This window comes from Punica granatum, chromosome 8 (assembly GCF_007655135.1).
Source record: "Punica granatum isolate Tunisia-2019 chromosome 8, ASM765513v2, whole genome shotgun sequence".
Lineage (NCBI taxonomy): Eukaryota > Viridiplantae > Streptophyta > Magnoliopsida > Myrtales > Lythraceae > Punica > Punica granatum.
Window position 1 is genome coordinate 9715249 of NC_045134.1, and position 27001 is coordinate 9742249.

The 27001-nt window shown below is 37.9% G+C and overlaps 2 protein-coding genes across 4 annotated transcripts; one reads left to right on the forward strand and one right to left on the reverse strand.

Annotated features, from left to right (window-relative positions):
- Window positions 1-32: 32 nt before the first annotated feature.
- On the forward strand, window positions 33-12575 carry LOC116188638 (cycloartenol synthase 2-like). 2 transcript variants are annotated; one of them, XM_031518117.1, is made up of 18 exons: window positions 33-644; window positions 756-938; window positions 7692-7781; window positions 7872-8066; window positions 8819-8903; window positions 9189-9355; window positions 9448-9633; window positions 10033-10146; window positions 10260-10382; window positions 10466-10588; window positions 10671-10769; window positions 10870-10926; window positions 11027-11073; window positions 11169-11312; window positions 11425-11602; window positions 11759-11839; window positions 11952-12035; window positions 12138-12575. In XM_031518117.1, the coding sequence occupies exons 1-18, from the start codon at window positions 258-260 to the stop codon at window positions 12258-12260; spliced, it is 2466 nt and encodes an 821-aa protein (XP_031373977.1). In that variant the 5' UTR covers window positions 33-257; the 3' UTR covers window positions 12261-12575. The 2 variants fall into 2 exon arrangements, with proteins under 2 accessions (XP_031373977.1, XP_031373978.1); XM_031518118.1 differs by lacking the exon at window positions 33-644 and having other exon boundaries at window positions 808-938; window positions 7729-7781.
- A 5261-nt stretch (window positions 12576-17836) lies between these two features.
- Window positions 17837-26484, reverse strand: LOC116188539 (WD repeat-containing protein 36). Of its 2 annotated transcripts, XM_031517966.1 has the most exons (18): window positions 26206-26484; window positions 26038-26065; window positions 25850-25950; window positions 25206-25409; window positions 24816-25059; window positions 24501-24676; window positions 23980-24062; window positions 23772-23844; window positions 23263-23328; window positions 22899-22941; window positions 22519-22658; window positions 22088-22300; window positions 21597-21681; window positions 21225-21519; window positions 19905-20166; window positions 19566-19785; window positions 18739-18953; window positions 17837-18349 (listed from the first exon to the last, which is right to left on the reverse strand). In XM_031517966.1, the coding sequence occupies exons 1-18, from the start codon at window positions 26329-26331 to the stop codon at window positions 18200-18202; spliced, it is 2724 nt and encodes a 907-aa protein (XP_031373826.1). In that variant the 5' UTR covers window positions 26332-26484; the 3' UTR covers window positions 17837-18199. The 2 variants fall into 2 exon arrangements, with proteins under 2 accessions (XP_031373826.1, XP_031373827.1); XM_031517967.1 differs by lacking the exons at window positions 25850-25950; window positions 26038-26065; window positions 26206-26484 and adding an exon at window positions 25601-25651.
- Between the last annotated feature and the right edge of the window lie 517 nt (window positions 26485-27001).

A 27001-nucleotide genomic window follows, 5' to 3' on the forward strand; every position in this document is an offset into this window, starting at 1 on the left:
TATGGCGAAATAAACTTTTAGAAAAATAAGGATTGATCCAGCTCGAACTTAAATTAATCAGGTTCGTAAGACATTCTAATATCAAGTGGTGTCCTAAACAAAAGTTTATATACGTACATTAAAAAAAATTAAAAAGTTTAAAATTGGAAAAAAAAAAGAAGGAAAGAAGGGGTGGGGAAATCCTCCCCACTCGCCTCTGGAAGAGACGGACCCAGAATCATTTCTTTATGTAATGTAATGTGATTTGTTTAATTTTAATGTGCAACTCAAGGCCCTTCATCCTACTTAAAAAAAGAAAAAAAAAACAACATTTCATCCAATATACGACAAATACAAAATGCACGATTTCTTCTTTCTTACAAACTCCAGCAAAAATCGGCAGATGCACATCCTGGCAGAGGCCTCTAAAATTCATAGGTTCGATCAGGCTGTGGGAAATTAGAATGTGGAAGCTCAAGCTCTCCCAAGGCGACGACCCATGGCTCACAAGCAGGAACAACTTTATCGGGAGACAAATGTGGGAGTTCGATGACAATCCCAAAGAGTCTGAAGATGAGCTCGATAAGATCGAAGATGCGCGGGATGAGTTTAGGAAAAACAGGCTCCGAGCCAAACACAGTTCCGATCTCCTAATGAGGCTTCAGGTATACGTATGTGACTTTGTTAATACATATATCGTCTCGTAAATGTCCATATTAATTTTTCAATTAATAATTAAATGCAAGTAATGTGTGTATATATGTATATATTTACAGTTTGGTAGGGAGAAGAAATTGGAATTATTGCCTCAAATAAATGTGGAGGAGGAAGAGGAAATTACAGAGGAGACTGTGAGAGTGACCCTAAGGAGAGCTCTGAGGTTCTACTCCACCCTCCAGTCCGACGATGGTTTCTGGCCCGGAGATTATGGTGGGCCCTTGTTCCTCCTGCCTGGCCTGGTGAGTCCCACGTCTTATATCTCGTGAATGTGGTTTTCCTCCTACTATTTTCGGAGGAAGAGCCTCCGAGTCTCTCCCACGCATTCAATGTGCGCGCTTTCATATGTAACTCCCTTTACAGTGTTCGGCACTTCCGAATTCGGATGATTTTGCATTGCTTCTCGTGTATGACTCATTAACGTGTGGGCTCGGAATCGAAATTGGAATTGGAATTGGAATCAACGGGATACTCTTAACAAAATAGTAGTGTTCGGTACTATTATCTACTTTTAGTGCTTGTTTGGAAGGGATGAAATAGATAGGAACCAAATAATATTCACTATACAACTGAAAAACATTACATGGATTTGAAACAATTTTACCTAAGTTATACGAAACTAGCAACTTACCTGCGCATTGTGCAGGGTTATTACTTGTGAGAAAGTCTCCACGAATTATCGCCTACTTAATAGAAAAAAAAATCAAGTATTTATTTTGTTAACAGATATTTTATGAATTTTTGGTAAGATAGCCTGCGTATATCTTTAGAATGACTCATTTAATTGATGATCCTCCTCCTTCTTCTTCCCCTCCTCCTTCTCCTGCTCCTTCTCCTTCTTCTCCCTTTCCTTCTCCTTCTCCTTGTCCTTCTTCGCTCCGACAATTATTTCTGTCCACAACATTTCATATTATAATGATAGTAGTAGTAGTACTAATAATAATATTATTATTAACAATATTAATATGATATTGAATATTTAATCCGACAATTATTTTTGTTCATAACATTTCATATTATAATGATAATAGTAGTAGTACTAATAATAATATTATTATTTATCAACAATATTAATATGATACTGAATATTTAATTATGATATTGAATATTGTGCCATTGAAATTATGTTATTCATAATAGGTACTAAATGCTTATCACTAATTAACACGGATGGCTACAAACGCATGAGAAAGCTCTATTTAGTCACATGTTCATAGATGACGGCTTCCAATGATTGCCTGAGGCTTTATATATTATATATAGATTGGTGAAAATTATGAAAAATTTAACAACAACAACAACAATAATAATAATAATAATAATAATAATATTAATAATAATAATAATAATAATAATTCATATTTAATTATGATATTGAATATTTATACCATTGATATTATGTTATTCACGATAGGTACAAAAGGCATATCACTAATTAACACGGATGATTACAAATGCATGAAAATGCTCTATTTTGCTACTTGTGCATAGATGGCGGCCTCCAGTGGGTGCCCCAGACTTTACATATTATATATAGGTTTAAAGAGATTTACTTAATTTTATGGTAAATTATTGACTTGTACTGTAAAATCACTTTTGTTGATGGTACGGTATAATATTCTTTCTTCTATGGGCCAATTACGTAAAAAGGCATAACATTTGCTCAAATTCTCAATTCAAGCCCGACTTTTCGTTTTAGTCTCAAATTCAGCACGTCGTTAAATATTTCGTCAATTCTAACGATATTGGCTGATTAGGCATTAACGGTGTCACATGTCGCCATATTATTCAATAAGTGGACCCCACATTTTTTATTTAATAAAATAATTTAATTATAAAAAAGGAAATGTCGGACTGAAAGCAAAAGGAGGAAGGGGCCAGTGGGGCCGGCAGTGGTAGCCTTGATTGCAGCCACTACCCCACAATCGGGATTGGCGACCACCACAGAAGTCGCCGCTGACCTTGATTGGGGGGTGGTGGTCGCAAAAATCGAGGCCACCACCACCAAAATCGAAGGAGCCTTAATTTCCCTAATTGAGGGTAGTGGCTGCAATCTAGGCCACTACCGCCAGCCCCCTCCTCCCTTTGCTTATTTTCAGTCTGACCCTTTCTTTTTTTAATTTTGGGAACTATTTTTATTAAATAAAAAAAAATGTAAGGTCCACTCATCGAATAATACGGCGGCACGTGCCACCATTAATGCCTAGCCAGCCAATACCGTTAGAATTGACGGAATATTTACCGGCGTGCTAGATTTTAGACTAAAACGAAAGTTTGTGTCTTTTTGTGCTATTTTCGAAATGTCATGCTAAAATTGAGAATTTGAACAAAAGTTGTGCCTTTTTTTTTACGTAATTAGCCCTATTTCTATTTATATATGTAGTAAATCACTTTGAGGGATCATAAATGCACTAATAATTATACGATTACACTACAAGAAAACGCATCTAATAATATAGGACTATCTAAGATTTTCTCTCTAATAATTCGTCAAAGTAAAATACAAAGAGGATGTAGTGTAGTGGCTCACACTCTCGCCTGTTGATCTAGATATCGTAGGTTCGATACCTAGTGGGACACTCGTGCCCCTTTATTAGATATTAATAATTTATCTTTCATTGTACTAGTTTTTGGGCCGTCTTTATAACCCAAAAAAATAAAATACAATTAGTATTAAAGATAAAAATTTTATTACTGGTAAATTATATAGACAAGAAGGTAAAATCATACAAACTAGTCATATGGCCGACGTATTGTGTGGGCTTTTGCAAATTAAATTTTTGAGTTTATATATCTAATATACTAGCTATTAGACTTTTGTCATGAGGTTCCATTCAAGTTATGAAAGTATCTCATAATAATTATTTTCCTTAAATAAACATTTATAACAAACGTAATTTATACCCTAGAAACGCTCAATCTTCTTACATGTCTAGAGATTCTGAATTGTTCGTGCTTTCTTGTAATTCATACTTTAATAACACCTTCCTAATGTTTTTTTCCCTGTCTTTTTTATAAGCATGAATAAAACAACAACAACAATAATAACAACAACAACAATAGGGATTTAGAGAAAAATATGTTATATATCCAACGTAGAGACTTGAAAAGACTTTCAATTTTGGGTTCAAAATTTGCCAAAAAGGATTGTGTGGCATGTTCTCTTCTCCTTGCATGAAGGGAGCCTCTCATTGCAAGAATCTAAAGAATATACTTTAAATACCTATAATAGATAGATAATGAGAAAATTATATATTTCATTCACTAATTTTGCTTATTTTTTGTTTAATCCATTTTCTTTCTTTTGGTTCGTTTCCATTCTTCACCTTTGCATCTTTTTCTATTTTACTCCTTTTTCTTTTCCTTTATTCGTTTTCAGCTTGTAGTTCCGTTTTCACTATTTTATACAATTTTTTGTTACAGTTACAAATATTTTTCTTTTAGAGAAATTTCAAGTTCGAATGATCAACTTTAGTAACTTTTCAATTCCGTACCAATTGTCTCTTTTTCTTTTTCAGTCATGCACTCGACGTCATGTTTTATGTCTGTTTTATTTGGTGTTTGATAAATTAAATACTTAAAAATTAAGCACTTAATTAGTTAAAGAACGAAATGCATACGAAAAGGAAAGGAATGATAAGGATGAGAAAATATTTTGTGAAGGGAAGAGAATACTAATAAGTCAACAATGACTTATTTCGTCAAATCAAATTTTTTTGTTTACTCATTAAGCGATTTTTCGCTCAATGATTAAGTACATGTAGCCATTATCTTTTATCTTTCTCTTTCTCTCATATTCATTTTCACATGTAACTAACTTGTAACTATCTTTTAAACACTCAAAATAAGTTGTAATCAAACACAACCTTAGTCTTATTATGGAGAAAGAGGCGATGGGGCCTAATTCTAGATACTAATAGTGCAAATGATGGCAAAGGCAGCCATCACCACCTTGGTGTAGTCGCCAACCCCTCGCTTGAGGCGGTGTGGCAGAGATCGAGCTCCCACTACTCCGATCCGTTTCCAAATTGATGCTTCCTCTCTTTGGTTTGAGCGGCAGCCAACACTGCCTTAGTTGAGCTTCTGACAACTTCGTCTAGAGCAATGATGCTAGTTTTGAAGCCTGAATGGCATAACTTCAAGCGAGGTAACAAATCACGGTTGGCATTGAGCCCTAGCCAACACTATATCAAAGTTCATATTCTTTTTTTCGGTGTGAACTTTGGTATCCGGAAGTCCAATTAGGCTCCGACTAATCCAGTCGAATCAAATTGATCGACTAAGGGGTAAAGATCTCCTAACGTGAATTTTCTGCATTCACAATGACTCGAATCCAAGACATTATTTAAGCGAAACAAGCGCCAAACCGCTTGAATAATGATTCAAAGTTCATATTTTGGATTCCGCCTTCAGGCCTCCGCTCTTTCGATTGGTCACTGCTCCTGCTTTGATTTATCCCCCAGCTCTCTCTCCACAAAGAGAGACGCCGACAAAATAAAAGGTCGTTCGTGGCCTTATTATTGCACTTTGGTGTTCGTCGTTGTGCTCCTATTGCTCCGTCTCCCTTTCAATTTCATTTTTTACAATATTATTTTTAATTTAATGTTTTTAAATAATTTTATATCAAAAAATTGATGTTAGTGCTTTTAATCAAAAATTAAATAATAAAATTGAGAGGAACAAATTAAATGGGTAATGCTTTTAATATGATTGAAGAAGAAAAATAGATAATTAAGACGAAATTGAGAAGTGACTAAAGTAGAGACTAAATCTTAAATTTTTACTAATGGAAAATTGGATAAGCTTGATGGAGACAGAAAAACAATCAAAAGCATATGATAAAAATAAAAAAACAATTACTGTTAGGATGAATACGAAAGAAGAAAAGGAAAAGGACTAATGCACCAAACAAAAGGAAATGAACTAAAATAAGAAAGTTAATAAATTGTGGGTCAAATGTATATTTTTCCAAAAATAAGTGAAGTTAAATTCTTTGAACATAATTGGTGGAGTCTATTAAGATTTCATTTTGTAAGCATAAATCATACTGGTCAGTTTCTATTTTTATCCGTACTAATATATATTTCATTCGCATTCTTATACACCGCCTAGTATTTAATAGTTTAATGGATCCCGACTAGTCTGGGTACTAGCCAGATTGGCCCATTAAATACCAGAGCTATTTTACATTTCTCTCCTTCCCTTTCTCTTTGCTCTGCCTTTAAATATGCCTCTTTTAACAAAAAGAACAATGTAAGCATCTTATAGATTTTCTCTAGAAAAATTTGTCGTGATACTTATCATAATTGCAATAAATTATTTATGTTTATACGGAGAAGCTCATGAATTTAACTGATATTAAGAGCACATGAAATAAAACGTCATGACAAACCTTGCTACCGAAATCTTTTCATTTTAATTAAGCAAAACATCAATTTCTTATGACGCCCGGTACATGCGGATAGCCCTTTAGTGCATAAAATGAAGATATGTTTCAATCTACATGGTGTTTCTTAAATGATCCAACAAAAAGAAAGCAGGAAGAAGGGAATCAAAGTAAAACAGAAATATATATATATATATATATATTGTAAATCTGAATAAAATTTTTAACCATTGGTGAAGTGAGAGAAAAACAGAATGAAATTGAAAGAAAATTTAAAGAGTTAGTTAATTTGTCGAGGCATTTGATTGATGCATCTGAGATTTCATGGTTGTGAAATTAATTCCTTATAATATTGTAATTTTTCAATTATGTGACATAGAGATTAAAAATTAAGTTAATTCATGACGGGTACATGAAACCAGTGTTATCAGAACCGGACCGGATGATGAACCGGAAGGGGTACGGGGTCATGGGTTTATGGGTCCAACCGAGGGTTCGATGGGTCGGACCGCTCGTTTATTTAAAATAAAATAAATATTCATATTATTAAAAAAATTATGATAATTAAGATAAAAGTATGATGATTTTAAAGAAATATAACAATAGTATAAGAAAGTATCTATATTTAATATTTCTTACTTCAAAATAAATATTTTATTTTAATAAGTACTTAAAAATAGAGTTAAAAGAACAAAAAAGTGGTGGTGGCTTGGTTGGTAGTATACTAATATGAAAAGCAAGAGGTCATGAGTTCAAATCCTTACACAACCAACCAATTTTTACATTAAATAGAAAACCCATAAAAACCCATAGAACCGGCCGGTTTAATGAAATTTTGCTTAAAATCGACCGGTTCAATGGGTCCGACGGTTCAAAGCTGCCATTTCGGTTTTTAGGCGAACCGGACCGGACTTGGTGCCGGTTCCCGGTCCGACCGGTCGAACCGGTCGGTCCGGTCCGGTTCTGATAACAATGCATGAAACTGTGATTATGTATTTTATCTAAGATAATGAAAAAAATAGAAGCTGGAAAAAAAAACAAAGAATCTTTCATGATTAAAAGAATCATAAATATTCTTACTATTTTTTTAGGCAACAAAAGAAACAAGTATTAAAGTATTCAATTAAGAGTTTTTCTTAAAGAATTATTATTGGAAATAATTATCCAGGAGTAATATAAAATGCAAAAAATTCAAATGTTATGTTAAAAAATCAAGACGACATTCAAACAGGATAATCCCACTGGATATTAAATCCGCAACCCCTTCATTGTTAAGTGAAAGAGTGCGCCACTGCGCTACACCCTCTTTTGATCACTCATATCCTCACTTTATTATAGCTAACTAAATTACTTTTAAGATTACATAATTATTAAATATACATAAAGAAATTTGTTCAAACATATCGATTTGAGTGAAAAATAATCAGATAAAAGCTGTGCATAATAATGAAGAAGGCTTTTGAATGTGCGAAAGAAGAGGTTTCAGGTGTATCTCTTTATTAGTTATTAATATTTTTATTATATTATATTAGACTTACAGACCTCTATTATAATTGAAAAGAAAAGAGCCTGCTGTTAACCATCTTTTTTCGGTTCGCTAATTTTCAAGATTATTGCGTTACATGTAACTGGAGCATTGAGGACAGTTCTAACAGATAAACATCAGCACGAGATGCGTCGGTACCTCTACAACCATCAGGTAATTTAATATGTCGATCAATTCCTTCGGTTAATTGGACACGAAATATAAACCATAGAAGATGAATATATCCCGTATGTGTTAGGACAGAACGAGGACGGCGGGTGGGGATTGCACATAGAAGGAAGCGGTACGATGTTCTGCACAGTGTTATGCTACGTGACACTGAGACTGCTCGGAGAGGAAATTGACAACGGTAACGAGGCGATGGACGGTGCAAGAAAGTGGATTATCGACCACGGCGGAGCCACCTACGTTCCATCGTGGGGCAAGATGTGGCTCTCGGTAATTGTCCTTAATATCTCACAATTTCACTTGAACAAAGAAATCATACATCTCTGATCCGCTTTTGTAACATAACAAATTGATAATAGCTCAATGGAAAATGCATACTTCACCTGAAACAAACAAGCCATTTGGTAAGTGGGAATTTATGCGGGTTCCTAGAAAAATAATTTTAAATTTTTTGGACGCATAGGATTCTCATGTTTGGTTCGGCCATGACGATCCACATTCCTACTTACACATTTCCACTAGAATGGGAATGTAGATTACCATTAGGAGAGATGGGATTCCCACCTCGATGGTATGACAAAATAAGTATAAACAAAATAAGATTTCTAGTATTGTTAAATTGGAATACCAAACATGGTAACGTGGATAACCGGTAATGTAACTGGTGGATTACCAGTAATCACATTACCTGCAATCCCCCAAATGCCAGCAAAGGGAAAAAAAATTTTACCTAAAAGCTAGGGCTAAACTTATTTTAACTTCAGGATATAGATTTTCAATTTTGGCGTTTGGTTTCAGAGTTAAATTAAGTTTGATTTTGATTTTGATTTTGATTGTGGAAAAAGACAAATGAGATGGTATTATAAATTTGACTTGAGAAACGTGTGTTTTTGTTGTGTAGTGGGTAGAGTTAAAATCAAAATCATGATTCTAAAATTATATCATGAAACCAAACGGGCCAGCCCCAAATTTTCTGCAATTTTTCATCCTAATCTCAGTTATTGGTGTTGTGTACTGTGCAGGTGTTGGGTGTGTATGAGTGGAGTGGCAACAATCCCCTGCCTCCAGAAATATGGCTCCTCCCTTATTTTCTGCCAATCCACCCAGGTTCTTCTCTTTGCCGTCGGCTCAATCAATTCCATGTCATAGTCAACCCAGGCTTGGCTGATCCTACTTCAGAATCGGCTTGCACTCATTGATCCTTGTATGATTGATACAATCTGATATTGGAATTCTATAATTGAGTTTTCTGGCTAATGAAAACTGGAAGCAATGACCTTCATTTACTGCAGATTTGAATGCAAAGTTCAATAATGGCATTCCCTTTCATCGTGCTAAATGGAGCTCTTCACCATGATTAACATAAGCTAGAAATTGACACCTTTGGTGCAGGAAGAATGTGGTGCCACTGCAGAATGGTGTACCTTCCAATGTCGTACTTGTATGGCAAGAGATTTGTCGGTCCTATCAGCTCCACCATCCTTTCACTTAGGAGGGAGCTCTATGCAACAGGCTACGATAAGATCGATTGGAATGAATCCCGTAATCTCTGCGCTAAGGTACCGCCTTTTCCAAGTAAAAATTGAGATATATAATCCTAAACATCTTGATAGCTTGCCGACATCGAGATCATAGGTCTTGAGTTTCTCAGGAGGACCTGTTCTACCCGCACACAACAGTCCAAGATATCCTATGGGGTTGCCTGCACAAGATCGGAGAGCCATTCCTCACACGTTGGCCCTTCTCTAGGCTCAGGCAGAAAGCGCTTGCAGTCGTCTTACAACACGTACACTACGAGGACGAGAATACCCAATATCTTTGCCAACCCGTCAATAAGGTAAGTCCAAAATCGCCTTTCGTTTAGTTGTAAGTATGACGTTGCGAATGTAAGATGCTGGAAGAATTTCCCTAAAAGCTTCCGAGAGGCTGTCCTAATTTTCTTTTTCCTTTTCTCAAAAAGCAAGAACCAGAAACATAACAAAGATCGCATCTCGGATGATGTTTTTCTTACAATATAAGTATGAACGTGAATGCGTAATTGCCCGCTCCGTGCGCCGCCGGGGGTTTACGGAACACCGGGGATTAGTCGGGTGAAGCTTGGACGCCCCGGTTAGCAAAAAAAAATAAGTATGAACGCGAATGGTCTCTGTTTTGTAAAACTTCTGAACAGAAATCTTGAAACTGGAACGTAGAATCCGTTATGCAAGACGAGATACACTGTGTATTCTCGATGCAGGTGTTAAACATGATTTGCTGTTGGGTGGAGGATTCGAACTCAGATGCTTATAAACGACACCTTTCGAGAATCAAGGACTTTCTCTGGTTGGCTGAAGACGGGATGAAAATGCAGGTTTAATTATATTGACTCTTCTTCTGGTCCTGCCTTTGATCAATAGAACTTAAGAAAACACAAGTCAATGAAATGAATGAGTTCTTCATCTGATTGTCTCTAGTATGCGACAGGGATACAACGGGTCTCAATTGTGGGATGTCACTTTTGCCGTTCAAGCTATCCTCTCAACTGGCCTTGTTCATGAATATGGAACGATGCTCAAGAAAGCACACGGTTTCATCAAGAATACACAAGTAATTGAATCCTCTTTTAAAGATCAACTTGGGAGATTTATTTTTGGATAATACAGTTTCTGACTTGCAAGTTCTATGACAAGATCATGGAGAACAGTTCTGGAGATTTGAGTCAGTGGTATCGGCACATATCGAGGGGCGGATGGCCTTTCTCGACCCTTGATCAGGGGTGGTCTGCCTTAGATTGTTCTTCGGAAGGCTTGAAGGTAATCTTCGGTTATCTTAGGCAGAGAAATTTAAAGCCATTCTGGACTTCTTAACCAGCATTATTGAGTGTACTTTCTGCAGGCGGCACTTCTACTCTCCAAAATGCCACCTGATGCCGTGGGCGATGCAATAACAGAAAACCGATCGTACGATGCTGTCAACCTGATCTTGTCTCTACAGGTAAATGTCATTTTGTTCCAACGCCTAACCTTAATTTCTTCAACAAATCGGAACATACACAAACTTTTACCAGTGCATTGCTTTTGGTTCATGTACTTAGAACAAGAATGGGGGATTTGCCTCTTACGAGCTTACAAGGTCATATACGTGGTTGGAGGTAAAAAGTTCTTTTTCTACTCTTTCTTTATTTTGTAATCAAGAGTTTGGAAATGTTGTCGAGAATATAATCAAGAACTCTAACAATTTTCTTACTGTAGATGATAAATCCAGCTGAAATATTTGGAGATATCATGATTGACTACTCGTAAGTTTTCTGGAAATATAGTCGGGAAATCTGCACTTCTTTTCTGCAGTTTTATGAACTTTTTCTGCATTTCGTGATGCATTTGTACTTGATAGGTATGTGGAATGCACTTCTGCAGCAATTCAAGCCCTCGTGTTATTTGTAAAACAGTATCCGACTCATCGGAGGGAAGAAGTGGACTTGTGTATAGACAAGGCAATCAATTTCATCGAGAGCGTACAGTTATCAGATGGTTCATGGTCAGTTTTCAACCATATAGCCGTAAAATTTTTCTCGAAAAGTAAGAAGTAAAAACAAGGCTAGTGCATGGAACATTACATAATGAGGTCATATTGTTCTATATTGGATCAGGTATGGATCTTGGGGAGCGTGTTTCACCTATGGGACGTGGTTTGGAATAAAGGGGCTAGTAGCAGGGGGCAGAACGTACGAGAATAGCTCTAGAATCAGAAGGGCATGCGGTTTCTTGTTGTCGAAACAGCTCGATTGCGGCGGGTGGGGAGAGAGCTATCTTTCATCCCACGACAAGGTAAAAGAAACTTCAAACTTCAGTTCTAAGTCTCCAAGAGAATCGGTCACTTAACACACTGGCATTCGAAGAAGGATTTCTAGTGCTGAACACATGGATTAAGACTCGTTATTTTATAGTGAGAAAGTTCACCTACTGTCTTCCATTTCGGAGTAGGTTTACACAAACCTGCCGGGAAACAAATCACACATTGTGAACACGGGATGGGCAATGCTGGCACTTATTGAAGCAGGGCAGGTGCAACAAAGATCAATCTGTTATTTTTCCTCCCACTGATTTTAGCACCCAGCTAACAAAAACAGAGGTACTAAGATCTGTTATATGGTTGACTAATTTCGTACTCAACCAGGCAAAGAGAGAGGCTGGCCCACTGCATCGCGCAGCAAAGGTACTGATAAACTCGCAATTAGAAAATGGAGATTTCCCGCAACAGGTAAATCTACGTTACGAAGCAAGAAGAGCGAGTCTGCAGGTTCTCGTGAGTTTGAATGAATAGTTTAAAATTTTCGAATGTTTTGTTTATAAACCTATGCAGGAATTAATAGGAGTCTTCAACAAGAGTGGTATGATCAATTATGCTGCCTTCAGAAATATCTTCCCAATATGGGCACTCGGAGAATACTATAATCGTGTTCTCTTGGGTTCTGCGGGGGATTAATGTTAGGAAAAAAACAAGGAGAATGCTGTGAAAGAAGCAGAGGAGGAGCCTGAGCCTGAAGAGAAGGAAATGACTTTGGAAGAGTACGAGAAAGTACTCGAGGAGAAAATGGGGAGAATATATCTGTATAATCAATACATTGTTTCTGCTGAAAACCATTCACAACCAACCTTGCCTTGTAACGCTTGCTTCCATCTGCCTCTTCTTTAATTCTGTAAACCCACTTGTTATGCAATGCTTTCTTACCCTTGGGAAGCTCAACTAGTTCCCAAGTGCTATTGGACATTAAAGAATTCATTTCATCTTTCATTGGAAGCTCGCACTTGCTCGAGTGCTCACTCTGCATAGCCTTAGCATTACATTCTGGCTCACCATTATCAGTCAACAAAAGATAATGTAAAGAGGACGAGTGCCTTTCTGGTCCGTGATGTTGTCTTTCTGATCTCCTCAACGGAACTACTAGCGTACTTGGTTCTGCCTCAACAACCTCCTGGTCATTCTGAATCACACATGAGTTTGAAATATCCAATTCAACAAACTGAGGGCTTTTAACCCGAGTACCTGCACTATCAATGTCTAGTGCACCCAACATGTCTTTGTACAAAACATGCTCATTAAATATGACATCTCGACTTCGAATTATTTTTCGATTCTGATCATCCCAAAATCTATAACTAAATTCATCACCGCTATATCCAATAAAAGTACATTTCACAGATTTTGCATCCAGTTTACTTCTAGCGGTAGCATCAACATGAACATACGAAACACAACCAAATACTTTAAGAAATGACAGGTTTACCTCTTTATCACTCCAAGCCTCCTCCGGTATGCCGTTATCCAAAGGAACTAATGGTCCTCTATTAGTTAAGAAAGCAGCAGTGTTAACTGCATCTGCCCAAAATGTCTTCGGTAACTCAAACTTCAATCGCATGCACCTAGCACATTCATTCAAGGTTCTGTTCATTCGTTCTACAATCCCGTTCTGTTGAGGGGTTCCTCTAACAGTTTTCTCCATGCGAATGTCATTCACAGCACAATACTCTTTGAACTCATCGAGCTCATATTCTCCACCATTATAAGATCTCAAACATTTCACCTTTAGGCCTGTTTCATTTTCTACCAAAGCTTTCCACTTTCTGAAAGCGTCAAAAGCGTCAGATTTACGTTTAAAAAAATAAACCCATACCTTCCTCGTGGAGTCGTCAATGAAGGTCATGTAATATGATGCGCCGCCAAGAAATGTGACCGGTGCTAGTCCCCATAAGTCACTATATACTAGCTCCAACTTCTGCTCCTTCAAAGTTCTACCAGCCTTCGAGAAACTAACTCTTTTCTGCTTCCCGAATACACAATCCTCGCATAATCCAAGCTCAACTATTTTCAGACCTGGTAGTTTGCCCTTTGAACATAACTGTTTCATCCCCTTCTCACTCATGTGGCCAAGCCTGCAATGCCACAAATCTGCATCGCTGTTTATATTGGCGAGTGCAATGCTATCATGGCTGTTCACAGTCATGTACAGTGTACCCTCCTTCTTACCTCGGCCACCACCATGGCCCCTTTGATTATTTTCCAAGAACTAGAGCCAAAGGACAAGTCATAACCCTCGTCATCCAACTGCCCTCCAGAAATCAGATTCCTCTTCAAACCAAGAATGTGTCTCACACCACGCAACTGTCATATGAGTCCATTCGGTGTTTTAATCCAAACATCTCCTTTCCCTGCGATCTCCAAAGGCTCATCATCAGCAAGATAAACCTTACCAAAATTATCATAAGTATAATTCTCTATTATATCAGCATTAGGGCAGGAATGAAACGATGCTCCGGAATCCAAAACCCACGATTCCAATGGACTGCTGACACTCAAGATCAATGCGTCACTAATCTCCTTTGTTGTCCGGTTTGCTGAATTGTCGTTTTTCTTTTCCTTTCTCGGTGCCTTATACTGATTCGAGTAATGACCACGTTTCTTACAATTTCAGCACTCAATTGAACTTTTGTCTTTTCCTGACTTATATTTATTTCTCGATTTCAATCTGCCTCGATGCGAATTCACTGATTCTGATCTGCCTCTATTTTTTGTACTCAAAGCTGATCCCGAAATTTTTCCTGATTCTTTTCTGCGAATTTCTTCACTAACTATCAGATCTCGAACTTCATCAAACTTTAATTTCTCCTTCCCCGTTGAAACACTAACAGCTGTGACTGTTCCGCTCCAACTTTCTGGTAGAGACGACAATAAAATTAGGGCTCTTACTTCGTCATCAAAATCGATATCGACTGAGGTCAATTGAACCGTTATCAAATTGAACTCATTTAGATGTTCAACAACAACAGTACTCTCCGACATCTTTAGGTTAAACAGCTGCCGCATCAAATGAACTTTGTTCGCCGCTAATGGCTTTTCGTACATATCGGCTAAAACCTGCAGTATACCTTTGGTGGTTTTCTCCTTCGTTGTATGAAACGCCACGTTCCGCGACAACGACAAACAAATCACACTCATCCCCTTCCTATCCAACACGTTCCATTCCGCGTCTGTCATCCCGATCGGCTTATCCTCTAGAGGTTGCCACAAATTTTTACCGTAAAGATAATCTTCGATCTACATCCTCCAAAACCCGTAATCCGATCCATCGAACTTTTCGATCACCGATTTTCCTCCGTCCATCGTAGATTGCTCCAGATTCAAACTTGAGCTTTGATACCAATTGTTGCGGAAAATATACGATAGTAGAAGAAAATATGAACGAAAAGCAAAAAAAAGGACACGCGAAATTGATTACCCAATTCGTCAGAGAAGAAATTCTGACTATGTCTGGGGGCGCCGCCAAGTCAGGTATTCTACTATTTTTTTTGAGTAAGAGTTACAAAAGATATAAGCTGCTACTTATAAAGGGAACAAACCCTAATTACATCACCAATGAGCCGAACTGAAAAACAGAACAAAACATCGCCGTTCTCAATCTGGAATCACAGTACTTCAGGCTCCATAACTCAACAATTAAAGCTGCACGCAGAATCCAATAATGGTGGACTTACAGTTCTTCATTGGAGCTCATAATTTCACTCATCTGAATCGGAAACAAAAGACCCACTCGGGTACTTGAGGATGAAATCCGAGTGCAGGAAGAAGAATTTACATAAAATAGAACAATATTCCGAGAATGTTACACTTGTTGCTGCATAAAAATGAAAATAGATCTCATTGTCCTCCCAAATTATGTCTGATTTCAGCCTCAGAGAAACAGAACGATTTCAGTAAAGCCCCCCGTGAATGAACATACCAAACTAATGGTCAAAATTTTCTTCCTTCTGTTCTCTCGAAGAGAGGGGAGGGACCTCGATATATTTGCCTTGCAGCTGTCAATAAGGTACACAACCGAGTAAATATTCGATTAGTATTACTCAGTCAGGTGGCGGTGTAACATTCAATGAAATGCATGTAAGTGGTAAACATGGCCTACATATGTCCCATATACTCTCACTTACATGCATTTTGATCGGTTGTTACTCATCCGAAGTGAATGAGTAATACTCATTGAATATTTTGTCGAACATAACAACACATTACGCAAGATGTGTTGTACGATAAGAGTGTATTCTCAAATACGAGGTACGCTCATGGATTTTCGGTGTGGGTGCTAAACTTGATTTGCTGTTGGGTGGAGGATCCGAAATCAGATGCATATAGACGACACCTTTCGAGAATCAAAGACTATCTCTGGTTGCCTGAAGACGGACTGCAAATGCAGGTTGAATTCGGCTATTCGCCTGCTCCTGCCTTTCATCAATGTAACTCAAGGAAATCCAAGTAAATCTACTGACTATTCCATTTGACCGGCCTTCCTATTTTATACGACAGGGATACAATGGGTCAAATTGTGGGATGGTCGTTCAAGCTATTGTCTCAACTGTCCTTTTGACGGATATGGATCGATGCTAAAGAAAGCACACGACTTTGTCAAGAACACACAAGTAATTGAGTCATAATGTGAAGTTAAACATGAGAAATCTGCTTAACCAGAGCAGAACAATGACAGATTCTGACTTTAATTAACTTCTATGAAAGATTAAGGGAAACAGTTCCCGACTCAGGATAGAGGGTGACCCAGCTCAGATTGTTCTTCAGAAGGTTTCATGGTAAGCTTCTCTGATCTAATGGCTTGTTTGCTGTGACTACATGGAAGGCTACACAGTGGGATACTGCACACAATTGTATTGCTTGGAATAATGCGACGTTACCGAGAACAGAACGATACAATCTTGTATGGTGAATTCATTCCATCATTAAATACATATATATACTTTTGCAGGCTGCACTTCTACTCTCCAAAATGCCAATTGAGGTCAGGGGGAGATGCAATAACAAAAGACTGATCGTATGATGATGCCGTCAATCTGATATTGCCTGCGCAGGTTAACATCACCTTTCTTCCAAGGGCTAGCCTTCACTTCTTCGACGACCTAAATGAATCAAAAGCTTCTACTCGTATATTGCTTTCGGTTCGTGTACTCAGAACAAGAACAGGGGATTTACCTCTTTATACGAGCTTGCAAGATCATATACGTGGTTGGAGGTAAAATCTTCTTTTCTACTCTTTCTTTATCAAGATATAACATCGTTGACAATATCATCCAGAATTTTAACAGCTATTCTTGATGTAGATGACAAACCCAACTGAAATACTTGGAAATATAATGATCAATAATCTGTAAGTTTCCTTATTCAGCCCAAAAGAAAAATAAAATAAAATAAAATAATCCGTAAGTTTCCTTATACTACAATCGGGGGCTGACCAGTTCCATTCTGAAATTTGTGAACACTTCGATGCATCTCTTGGTTTCGTTGTACGTGATAGGTGTGTGGGATGACTCATCCTATCACAATTTAAGTTGCTTGTAACTTTTCCACCAACTCAATCTTAGTGGAGATTAGGTCACTTAACAGGGTACTTGGGGAAGAATTGCAAGAAAGTTCACCGACTCTTATTTGATGTGGAATATGTTTACGTGAACCTGCCAGGAAACAAATCGCACGTTGTGAACGCAGGATGGTCGATGGTAGTCCTTATTGAAGCAGGGCAGGTGCAGCAAAAAACTCCCCGTTTGATCCTTCTCCATTGATTTTTGTCCCCAGATAACAAAAACAGAGGATTGATGTAGCTAAGATCAGTTCTTGGTTCTATAATTTTGCAATCAACTAGGCACAGAGAGACGCCGCCCCACTGCATTGCACAGCATAGGTACTGATAAACTCACAAATGGAAAACAGGGATTTCCCGGAACAAGTAAACCTACAGTACAGTACGAGGCAAGAACATAGAGTCTGCAGACTGTTGCATTCGTATAAACTGTTTTTCTGATCTTTTACTGAACTATGCAGGAGATCATTGGAGTCTTCCAAGGAAGTTTTATAATCAGTAACTCTGCCTACAGGAATATCTTCCCGCTATGGGCACTCGGAGAATACTTCAACCGTGTTTTCTTACCTTCTAAGAGGACTTGAAATTTAGATGGAACCAGATAATGGCGGACACACAGTACTTGATAAGCAACTGCAAAATCGTGAATAGAATCCAATCGCAAGAGGAAGAATTCACCATTAGAGAGACAATATTTACTGATTCTGAAAATTACTCCTGTTACAGCATAAAGACGAAAATAAATGTCACTCTGCTCCCAAATATTGTCCATTTCAGCCTCGGAGAAACAGAACAAACTCAGTAACCGAATGTCGAACCAATACAGGATATGTGGATCAAGATACATATAAGCCCAGTAACCGAACTCGGGATTGTAGGTTGGTAAAGAAACATAATCTAACACTTACAACTATGTAAACTATTAAGCCCATTGCGAAAGAATATTCCGAATTACCGGTCAAAATTTTTTCTTACTTGAGGAAACGAGCTCATCGAAATCCTCTGGCGCCTAAAATTGTCCATTGCTGAGGAAAGTGAGCATGCACCTCGCTCCCTGGAACAATTTATCCACTCTCTGCCACACACCGCATTGAACCTCTAGAAGTTCTCTCGCCTTATTTTGCAGTTTTGACTGCCGTCTGATAGTTTCCCCATGTATCTGTCAAGATAGAGGCAGAAACTTCTGAATAACACGAAAAGTGACATCCTCTTTCCACTGGGATAAGTATTTGGATCGGTATCGTTCTTATAACCATTCTCAGTTTTCCAAAATTTGGTTTTCCTCATCTTGGAAAAGAAGCAACAGGAATGTGCTAAAATGCAATTACGAGACTACCGATTATTTTAAAGTAGAATGTATTCCAGATGTTTTGTTTCCTTCCAAATCAAGTAATCCATATTTTAATTGGCCAAAAATATAACTCATACTTTAGGTGATGTTCAAATTAAGGCAAAAGAAGGTTCAGGCATCTATTATCCCAATAAAATTGTTGGCAAAAAGTGTCACTCACTCAGAACAATCGCAAAAATAACATGAGTAATCTTTACCTTCAGAAACAGTCTGACAAGGGCTTGTATGAAGTCAAAGTTATTCCTGAAGGAGATTTCGTGGATGAAGTAATCAAGAAGTAATTCAAGTGAAGCCAGCTCCTCTCGGCTACCAGCATCCTGCTGCTCCTCGTCATCTATAATCTGAAGCATCCGGAGCTCCATATCCAAAGCTGAGGGAGACAGACCTTTGATGTAGTCTGTGAATGATGAGACTGTAAACATTGTTCACATGGAAAAGCCAAGTTAGTTGAGGTCCATTGGCTGAATTTTCAATTTATGGTATTCATGTTCATACAAAGCTTCATTTTTGGCTAAGCAGCCATACGTAGTTTTTGGTTTCTAAAACAGCCTCCCTTTTCTATATTTCCCAATTTCCCAGAGTATTACTAAATCACCTCAGAAACTTTTCATATTTTACAAATAGCCCCTTCCCAAACAGCCCCTCTTACCCTCTTCTGAAAAAGAAGAGCACTGATCTCAGCCTCTCCAGATCAAACCCACTCAAAGCATAGCATTGGCGTCATGGTCAGAGTTCGGCCATGTCATGCCTAGTTAGGGCTTCATGTGCTTTGGATCTGACTGCATGAGGCTCACATCTCACCACAAGATCCAAGCTGTCAAGATTGATGCTAACTTTGCAGTGTCAGATTGAAGACATGTCAGGCAAGGGCCTGGCCTTGGGAGCGGCTCTGATCTGGGAAGACCGAGCTCCACCCCCAGCAGTGGTTTTAGAGACTTCAGTTCACAAAGAAGGGCAGGGAAAGGTTTTCCAGGAACGAGTTATTTATATCTAAAGAAGTTGCAATTGGAGCCGGTACGCTTACAGTTCTTGGTCTCTGCAGATGACTGGAGAAGTTGCAAGAACTGGGACGCAGATTCATCAACTCTCCTCGGAAGAGTTTTGTTTACATCACCAGTTGTTTCCTCCTTGTTAGCTGCCTCACTAGGTTTGAACTGTATTTCCCCAGAGAGAGACGGGATGGATGGCAAAAAGAAAGGTGCCTTTTCGGGTTTCTTCGGAGGCTCAATGGGCTTATTGCGAGCCTACATTTCCATTAAAGATTTAAACAGGAAGATGCAGTGACAAACTAGTCAGTGTAAAGAAATTGGAAGCGAGTGAAGATGGAAGGTAATAAGTTGAAGATAATGGAACGTAATTGAACCTTTATAATGTCTAAGTTAATCAGGCTTTGCCACTGGCTTTTCGGGAGTAATGACAGTGTAACTAAATCAGGCATCTGCTGAGGCAAAGGCCTGAAAGGGGCATTTTCAGACTCTGCATGATCTAGAGCAGGCACGTTATCTTCCTCGAGGTGTGAATCTTCTCCTCTCGAAGATATAGATGGTAACTTAACGCTCACGACTTCTTTTCCACTCGCATAAGATTGAACTTCGGAGGTTCCGGAAAACATTGACTGGTTGACCCTGTTAAAGTGAAAAGCAGTTAATTTGGTTTCATATTGGCAAAACACAGCAAGAATGGAACAAAGCAGCGATGTCGTGAGAGCTCCATTGGCTAACCTTCAGCTCATAGTTGATCATCTTTTTGGCTTCTCAGATAATTTATTCTAAATCAGAGATTTGCGTATTTGTCTCATTTTACATTAATACTTCGTATGTACATTGTCTCTAATCTACGTATGTAGAATACCGAGAAGACATTTTCTACATCCAATGTATGTATAGGATATCAAGAAGTTTTCTTGATTATTGAATAGAACTCCGTAAAATAAGCAATTTTTTTTTCCAAATTCAATGTTTTAAAAATCTTATAAAAAGAAGATTTTTTCAAAATTCATTTTACGCATCATCTTTCGATTTTATATTATATAGTTTTTCCGACAGCCTAATCCCATTCCTACACGATATCTCCCATTCTTTGTATATATAAAATATACACACTACATGATTATTTCCTCTTAATATATATGTTATTCACATTGTCATAAGAGTTCAGTATCTGCTTATCAACATGATTTTCTCTTCTTTGAGTTGCTCATAATTTGTAATTTTAAATGTCTATTCGTTAGAATATATAACTTCTGTTATGTTTTTTCTATGTATATTAATCGTATTTTTATATATAATTTTAATTCTCTGTCATAGAAAGCAAATTATGTTGACATCTTGTGCAACGCACGGGTAAACCACTAGTTTTCAATTCATCACCTAGAGGCATCCCACGGAGAGGCTCTATTTGATTATGGAAAACTGGGGAAATACACTATTTTTCCATTTCTATCTTTCTTTTTCTAAAAAATAGGAATATAAGGAAACAACTTGCTACAAATCATATTATAGAAGTGCAATACAACTAACATCTTCCTTATCATCTTAGTTTTATTTTAGAATGGGAGAAATGGTAAAACGGGAAATTCGAATCATTAAATGATCATCAATCAATCAAATATCTTAACCATATGAAACGTGTCCACATATCTTTGCATGGAAGAAAAACATGAGGAAAAGATGAAACAACTCACCAGAGATAGACTCCATTCTGATCAACATGTGCCGTCGCCAGGACATCCATAGTCGGTGATAGAGACAGTGCCGTGATGGAAACATCAACATATATAGCATCTATTTGTCGAGCTAAGATGATGTCCCAAATTCTTAGACTCCCATCCATACTTGAAGACAAAAGCCATTTCCCATCTTCACTGAAACATAAATCTGTCACACGGTCTGTGTGACCTTCGAATTTACGAACCATTCTTGATGCCACAACATCGAATACACGTATGACGAAGTCGTCCGCAACTGTAGCTAGAAGACCTACATTCACACCATAGCAAATTTGATTAATACATTGTGGGGATGACAGAGAAAGGGAGAGTTCAAATAAGTACTACCATTCAGGCGATGATAAACTATTTTGACCAAAGAACAACCAATTTCCCATCTGGACTTCACATCACGTCCCTTGAAATCCCAAACCTGCAACATATATTGATGACCAGTCAATGACAAATCACTTCTTCTCACAACTTCAAGCATCCTTCTCAAAAATCTTTGCAGGTTCCAATAAAGCACATGTCAGAAAATCCATATTTCATAAGTTAATTGAATTTATAGGCTGTTAAAAGAGACATCAGATCTATGGAGATTAGCATCACACCATCTTCAATCACTTATTTTTCTCTTACAAACTAAAACAGAAAGGAGGATATTAAGATGATAATAGAAGCCCATTCTTCTGATTAAGATTTAACACGTTGAGCAATTCATAGCTGATAATTGATAATCCAATTTGACAAAAGAATAGGACGAAAGATGCAAAAGCACAAAGTTCCATGCATCAATATCTTGCAACTGGATAAACAATAATCGAGAACATGCAGACCTTTATGTCTCCATGATATCCCGCACTGATCATAAGGGTGTTGGTTGAATCACATGCAACTCCGACCACCTGATCATTATGGGCACAGTTTCTACCTTCTGAGCTGTCAACATAGGTGCCTCTGCTGAAACCTGATTGCAAGTTGAAGCGCTCAATCCAACCACCTGATGTGCCTAAAATTGCAAAATTGCCACACGCACTAATTGCACATGCCTGTCATTGTGACGAAAGGAACTTAGAATTAAGACCATGAATCCACTTTTTAACAATTCATTCCCAAGGTGTTGTGCCAAGTTACAAACAACTATGCAGTCATAGTGAAGCCATTTGCTATACAATCTCAAAAACAGAAATTGCTCCTTATTTAGATCATATTCAAGCCAAACATATATAGGAAAGTTTCTGTGTGAGAACAAATGCAAAAGCTCAACCTTAACAGGCGTAGGGTTATCTGGGCATGGTCTCAGAATGTGCTCTCCAAGGACAAAATTTTGAAGCCTCCAAACATAAGCCTGTGCAGTATCCATATGACATGTGACGACATTGCACCAATCTCGTTCCCTGATTTCAGCTAAAATTCAGACCAAGGAAGGGGGTAAGGAAGAAGCCAATATGTTTTCAAATCTAAATAACATTAAAAAAAAAAGATTCATAAATTTTGACTCCTAACCACCAAAATTCTATTCTAAGGCTTTGCATATATCATTCTCTAACCAAGTCTTTCATGTATTTTAGCCACCTCCTGCATTTTGCTCAGAGGGAATTATGAACACAAAAGAATTATTTGACAGGCTTCAAAAAGTCATCTTACCAACATCAAATGCTATAACAGGCTTCAATTTTATTTCTTCCTCCTGTAGTATTAACAACAAAATTAAGTTCAATAATTATCCCAGCAATGGAAAAGAAAGAATATGACTCTCCCTGCAATATATATAGAGACAAAAAGATATAGTGGCCAAAGAACACTCAGATTTCTTTTTCATCAGAAACTGGTGCCTGTACACAAGCCTAAAACATAAAAATGCAAAAGATGGATTCCTTTTTATAAATGAAGGAATCCATTCTTATTATACACCTAGGTTTTCCTTTATAATTATTTTCTGCTGAACTTCTGCTCTCAATACTTTTCAACCACAAAACGTAGGCAAGCAATGCCAATGTTAAGAAATTACCTTTAACTTGAGCTTTTTGGCTCGTTTAGTTACATGGCGCTGAGAGAGTTCTCGACTTTGTTGATCCTGCTCTTAACATGGAATTAAATGTGTTACATTTAGAAGGACAAATGCCAAATTTCAATAGGATTATTAGAAAGTAATATGCAGTTTGCACTTAACAGTCAAGGAAGAAAAAGGACAAAATCTTTCCAAAAAAAAAAAAAAGACGATCATTATAAAAATGAGAATTATTTACATTAGAATCCCCAAAAGAAAAGTCTAAATCTCCCACAGCACATTAGATTTAGGGAAAATGTATATATCTTCCTGCATAAACTGTTTCGAAACAATTTATCGCCAGTAAACAATTCAGGGAAAATTATGTGCTTTGATGAAAGGAAAAGAGGAAAACAACAAAATGCAGAAATTAAATGTAAGACTTCCCCAGCCCATTACATTTAATCAATACCTCATTAAATATTACAATGTATGCAGCAAGACATATCTAGTGTATATTAGTTATGGACCTGGACAACTGAGAAAAGACGGAAGGCGCGATCTTGACCAGCAGATAGAATGTGTCTACCATTTGCATAAAACCTGCCGAACATGAGAAGTTTATTTAGGTAACCTTGCATGAAACCTATTAATTATTCGAAAGATAAGGGATAAATTATTTTTAATATTAAATTCACTGTCGCAAGATTCTTTACTCAAAAGGCAATCAACTATTACTTTATGCAAAGAGGAGGAGCACTGTGACCACTCCGAAAGCGTAGAAGACGAGGATCTCCATCACTTGTGTCAAATATCCACATCTATGACAAAATAGTACAATTGAATCATCGATCAGCAATGAGACTAGAACTCGTTACATGTCAGTAGGCTCTATTAAGATGTTGGAAGAGATTTCACAGTTCTAAAGTAAAATTTAAACAAATAAAGGATATAATCCATCTTTTGCAGAAAGGAGACAACCAGCATATGATCCCATTAGTGAACCATAGGTCCATAAAATTACATCAATCACAACATAAACTCTTTTCACAAGCTACCATTTCCAAATACAGGAACTATAATCGAAACGAAAACCATAATGTACATGTTTCCAGTAAACTTCAGTTAAATGTCACTTAGAATTATTAGAGAAATATCAAAGCTGAGGCAAACCAACTCGTTCTTTATTAGTTACAAAGTCATATTTATCTTTCCATTGGAGGAACTTAAAGAAAAAGGAGTATAGTTAGCTGACTTACTTTGATTGAGTTGTCTGCAGATGAACTCATTAGGACAGGTTCGTTGGCCATAAAGTGGAGGGAAATTATTGAACCATCATGTGCATCTTTTATGACTGATTGGAGCCTTCTTTTCTCCAGATTCCATATGCTCACAACACCAGATGAACTCCCAGAAGCTAGAAGAGGCTGGCCATCTAAACATGCAAACTTGAAAATTTCAAAAGATGGCAAGCCAAAATATGCTAATGGCTAAGCTCCAAAATAAAGTGATAAAAGTATGGGAGCGAAATCACAGTACAAAATCAGCATATGAGAATTGGCAACAGGCATCACCTGTACTGAAAGATAATGAAGTAACAGCTCCACGCATGGAATGTGAAAAAGTAATCACTTCTTCATCATAGCGGATGTTGTGAACATGAATCTTTCCATCAGCACAACCAACTGCAATAACATCCAGAGCAGGTGACGACACGCAACTGGTCACAGATGATTTCCATCCCTTGAACTCATAAAGTTTAGTCTTTGTGCTTATATTCCAAAGCTGCAGAGAACCTTGTTGACTCCCTAGGATAACCTGTTCATAAGCTTATATTAATACGAGATCTTGTTTACTCTTTGCTTGCTCTCTTAAATGAAGAGAAACCAACAATTTACGAGGCTCCTGCATTATGGCACTACTACTGAAATTGAACTAAAATTCCATTAAGCTGATAACAGTACCTTGTTGAGGTAAGTATCAGGGTGCATGATACAGCTAGGAGTAAAATTTTCACCAAGCATTATATGTCCAACAGGGGCAAGATTCTCATCGATTCCTTTAAATCCCCAGACAAACAGATTACCATCGACATCGATGCTCAGGATATGCTCCCCAAACAAGAGCAGCAGGTTCACCTTCGCACTATGCCTCCTCCAAGTAGCCACCTATTATAGCAAACCAACAACAGGTTAACTAAGGGAATTGCTTCAGCGATTGACCAAAGAGAACTTTGTATCGCATCTACACATGCACCCTAAAAGTAAAGGACAGATGTACGTGTAATTGCGTTGACTTCGACTCTGTATTCTGAGCAAGATGAACAGAACCTAGCTATCAGACCAACAAGAAGTTATACCTCCCACCAGTATAAGCCAATGTGGCATCTCATCATCAGTAGTTTTTTATCATTCAGCCAAAATTCACGAGCTTTCATGCGATCCATTAAAACTTCAAAACAGGATTGAAAAGTTACCGAATAAGTTGCATAAAATATACTTCCTTTATACTCGGTAATTAGGATCATAAACAACAACAGCAAAAGAAGACCCTCCACTGCCCAAGTAAATCCATTATGCTACTGACAGGCACTTCCTTAAGCACCAACCTCATGGGCGCGCTTGAATACGCCGATTTCATTTCCATAAGCAGCAAATGTGTACTCCCGATAGGACGCAAGAGCTCGAATTTTCTTTGGCAACTGGGGACCTTCAAAGACAATAAACAGAGGAATTAAATATAAGCCAACACGATGTTGGGCAGCTATGGCGATTACATAAACACAGAGATACTAACCAGCAAGCACCAAAGTGAGCTTCGCGCACTGCAAACCGAGGAGAAAAGCACCCAAAAATAATTTTTTAAAAAAAAAAAAAGAGCTGGAATTAGTCAAGAGGCTCATAATCAATCAATCAACACATATAAAAGAGTAGAAAAATGGAGCTTTTCTTTTTCCTTGTTTACATTGTAAATCTGGAAAGCCTTGCCGACGCTGACGGTGACAAAGGTCTCGGTGCCGAGCCGTTGAACGGAGAAAGGGACGCCGCCGGTTATGTATCCGATTGCTCTAAATGGCTCGAATATTCCCATCCCCTTCACTCCGCTTCTGTCGCAACTGATGCTCTGCTTTGTGTGCGCCGGCCGGAGGGGAGGATGGACGGAGGGGGAATGAGCTAACGGAGGTGAAGCTGAGCTGTTGTCCTATCAGAGTGGGTTTAGGGTTTAAGCAAGAGCTGCTTGCTATGCTTTCGGCAATGGCAGTTTGAGTTGGGTGATTCTTTTCTTTTTCATGATTCAGTCCCCAAACTATGGAGTCCTTCCAAATTGCTACTCGATATGCTTTCAAATGCAAAATGGTGACTCCCCCAGGTTTTGTGTCTTCAAGATACAACTCCCCACATTTTCAAAATTATGTATGTACCAAAATGGATATTGATTCCCATCAACATCACACCAAGGGGTGGGTGGTGGCCGGTGATGACGATCCCACCCCAATCGTCTAGTTTTTTCTTTCTTTCTTTTTAAGTGAGGATCTCTATGAGATCTTGACCAATTAATGGTTGGAATTGTTGTCGTCCACCACCACCCATCCCCTCAAGGTCATCGGCGACCCCTAATATTGCCCACGATTGTAAAGGAGTGCGTGGTGGTTGGCGATGGCGCCCCATGCCCTCAATTGTTTATCCAATTCTTTTCCCTTTTTTTTCCTTCTTCTTTGGTTTTATTTTTCTAGTGAGCATCTTATTTTTGGAGTTCGCTT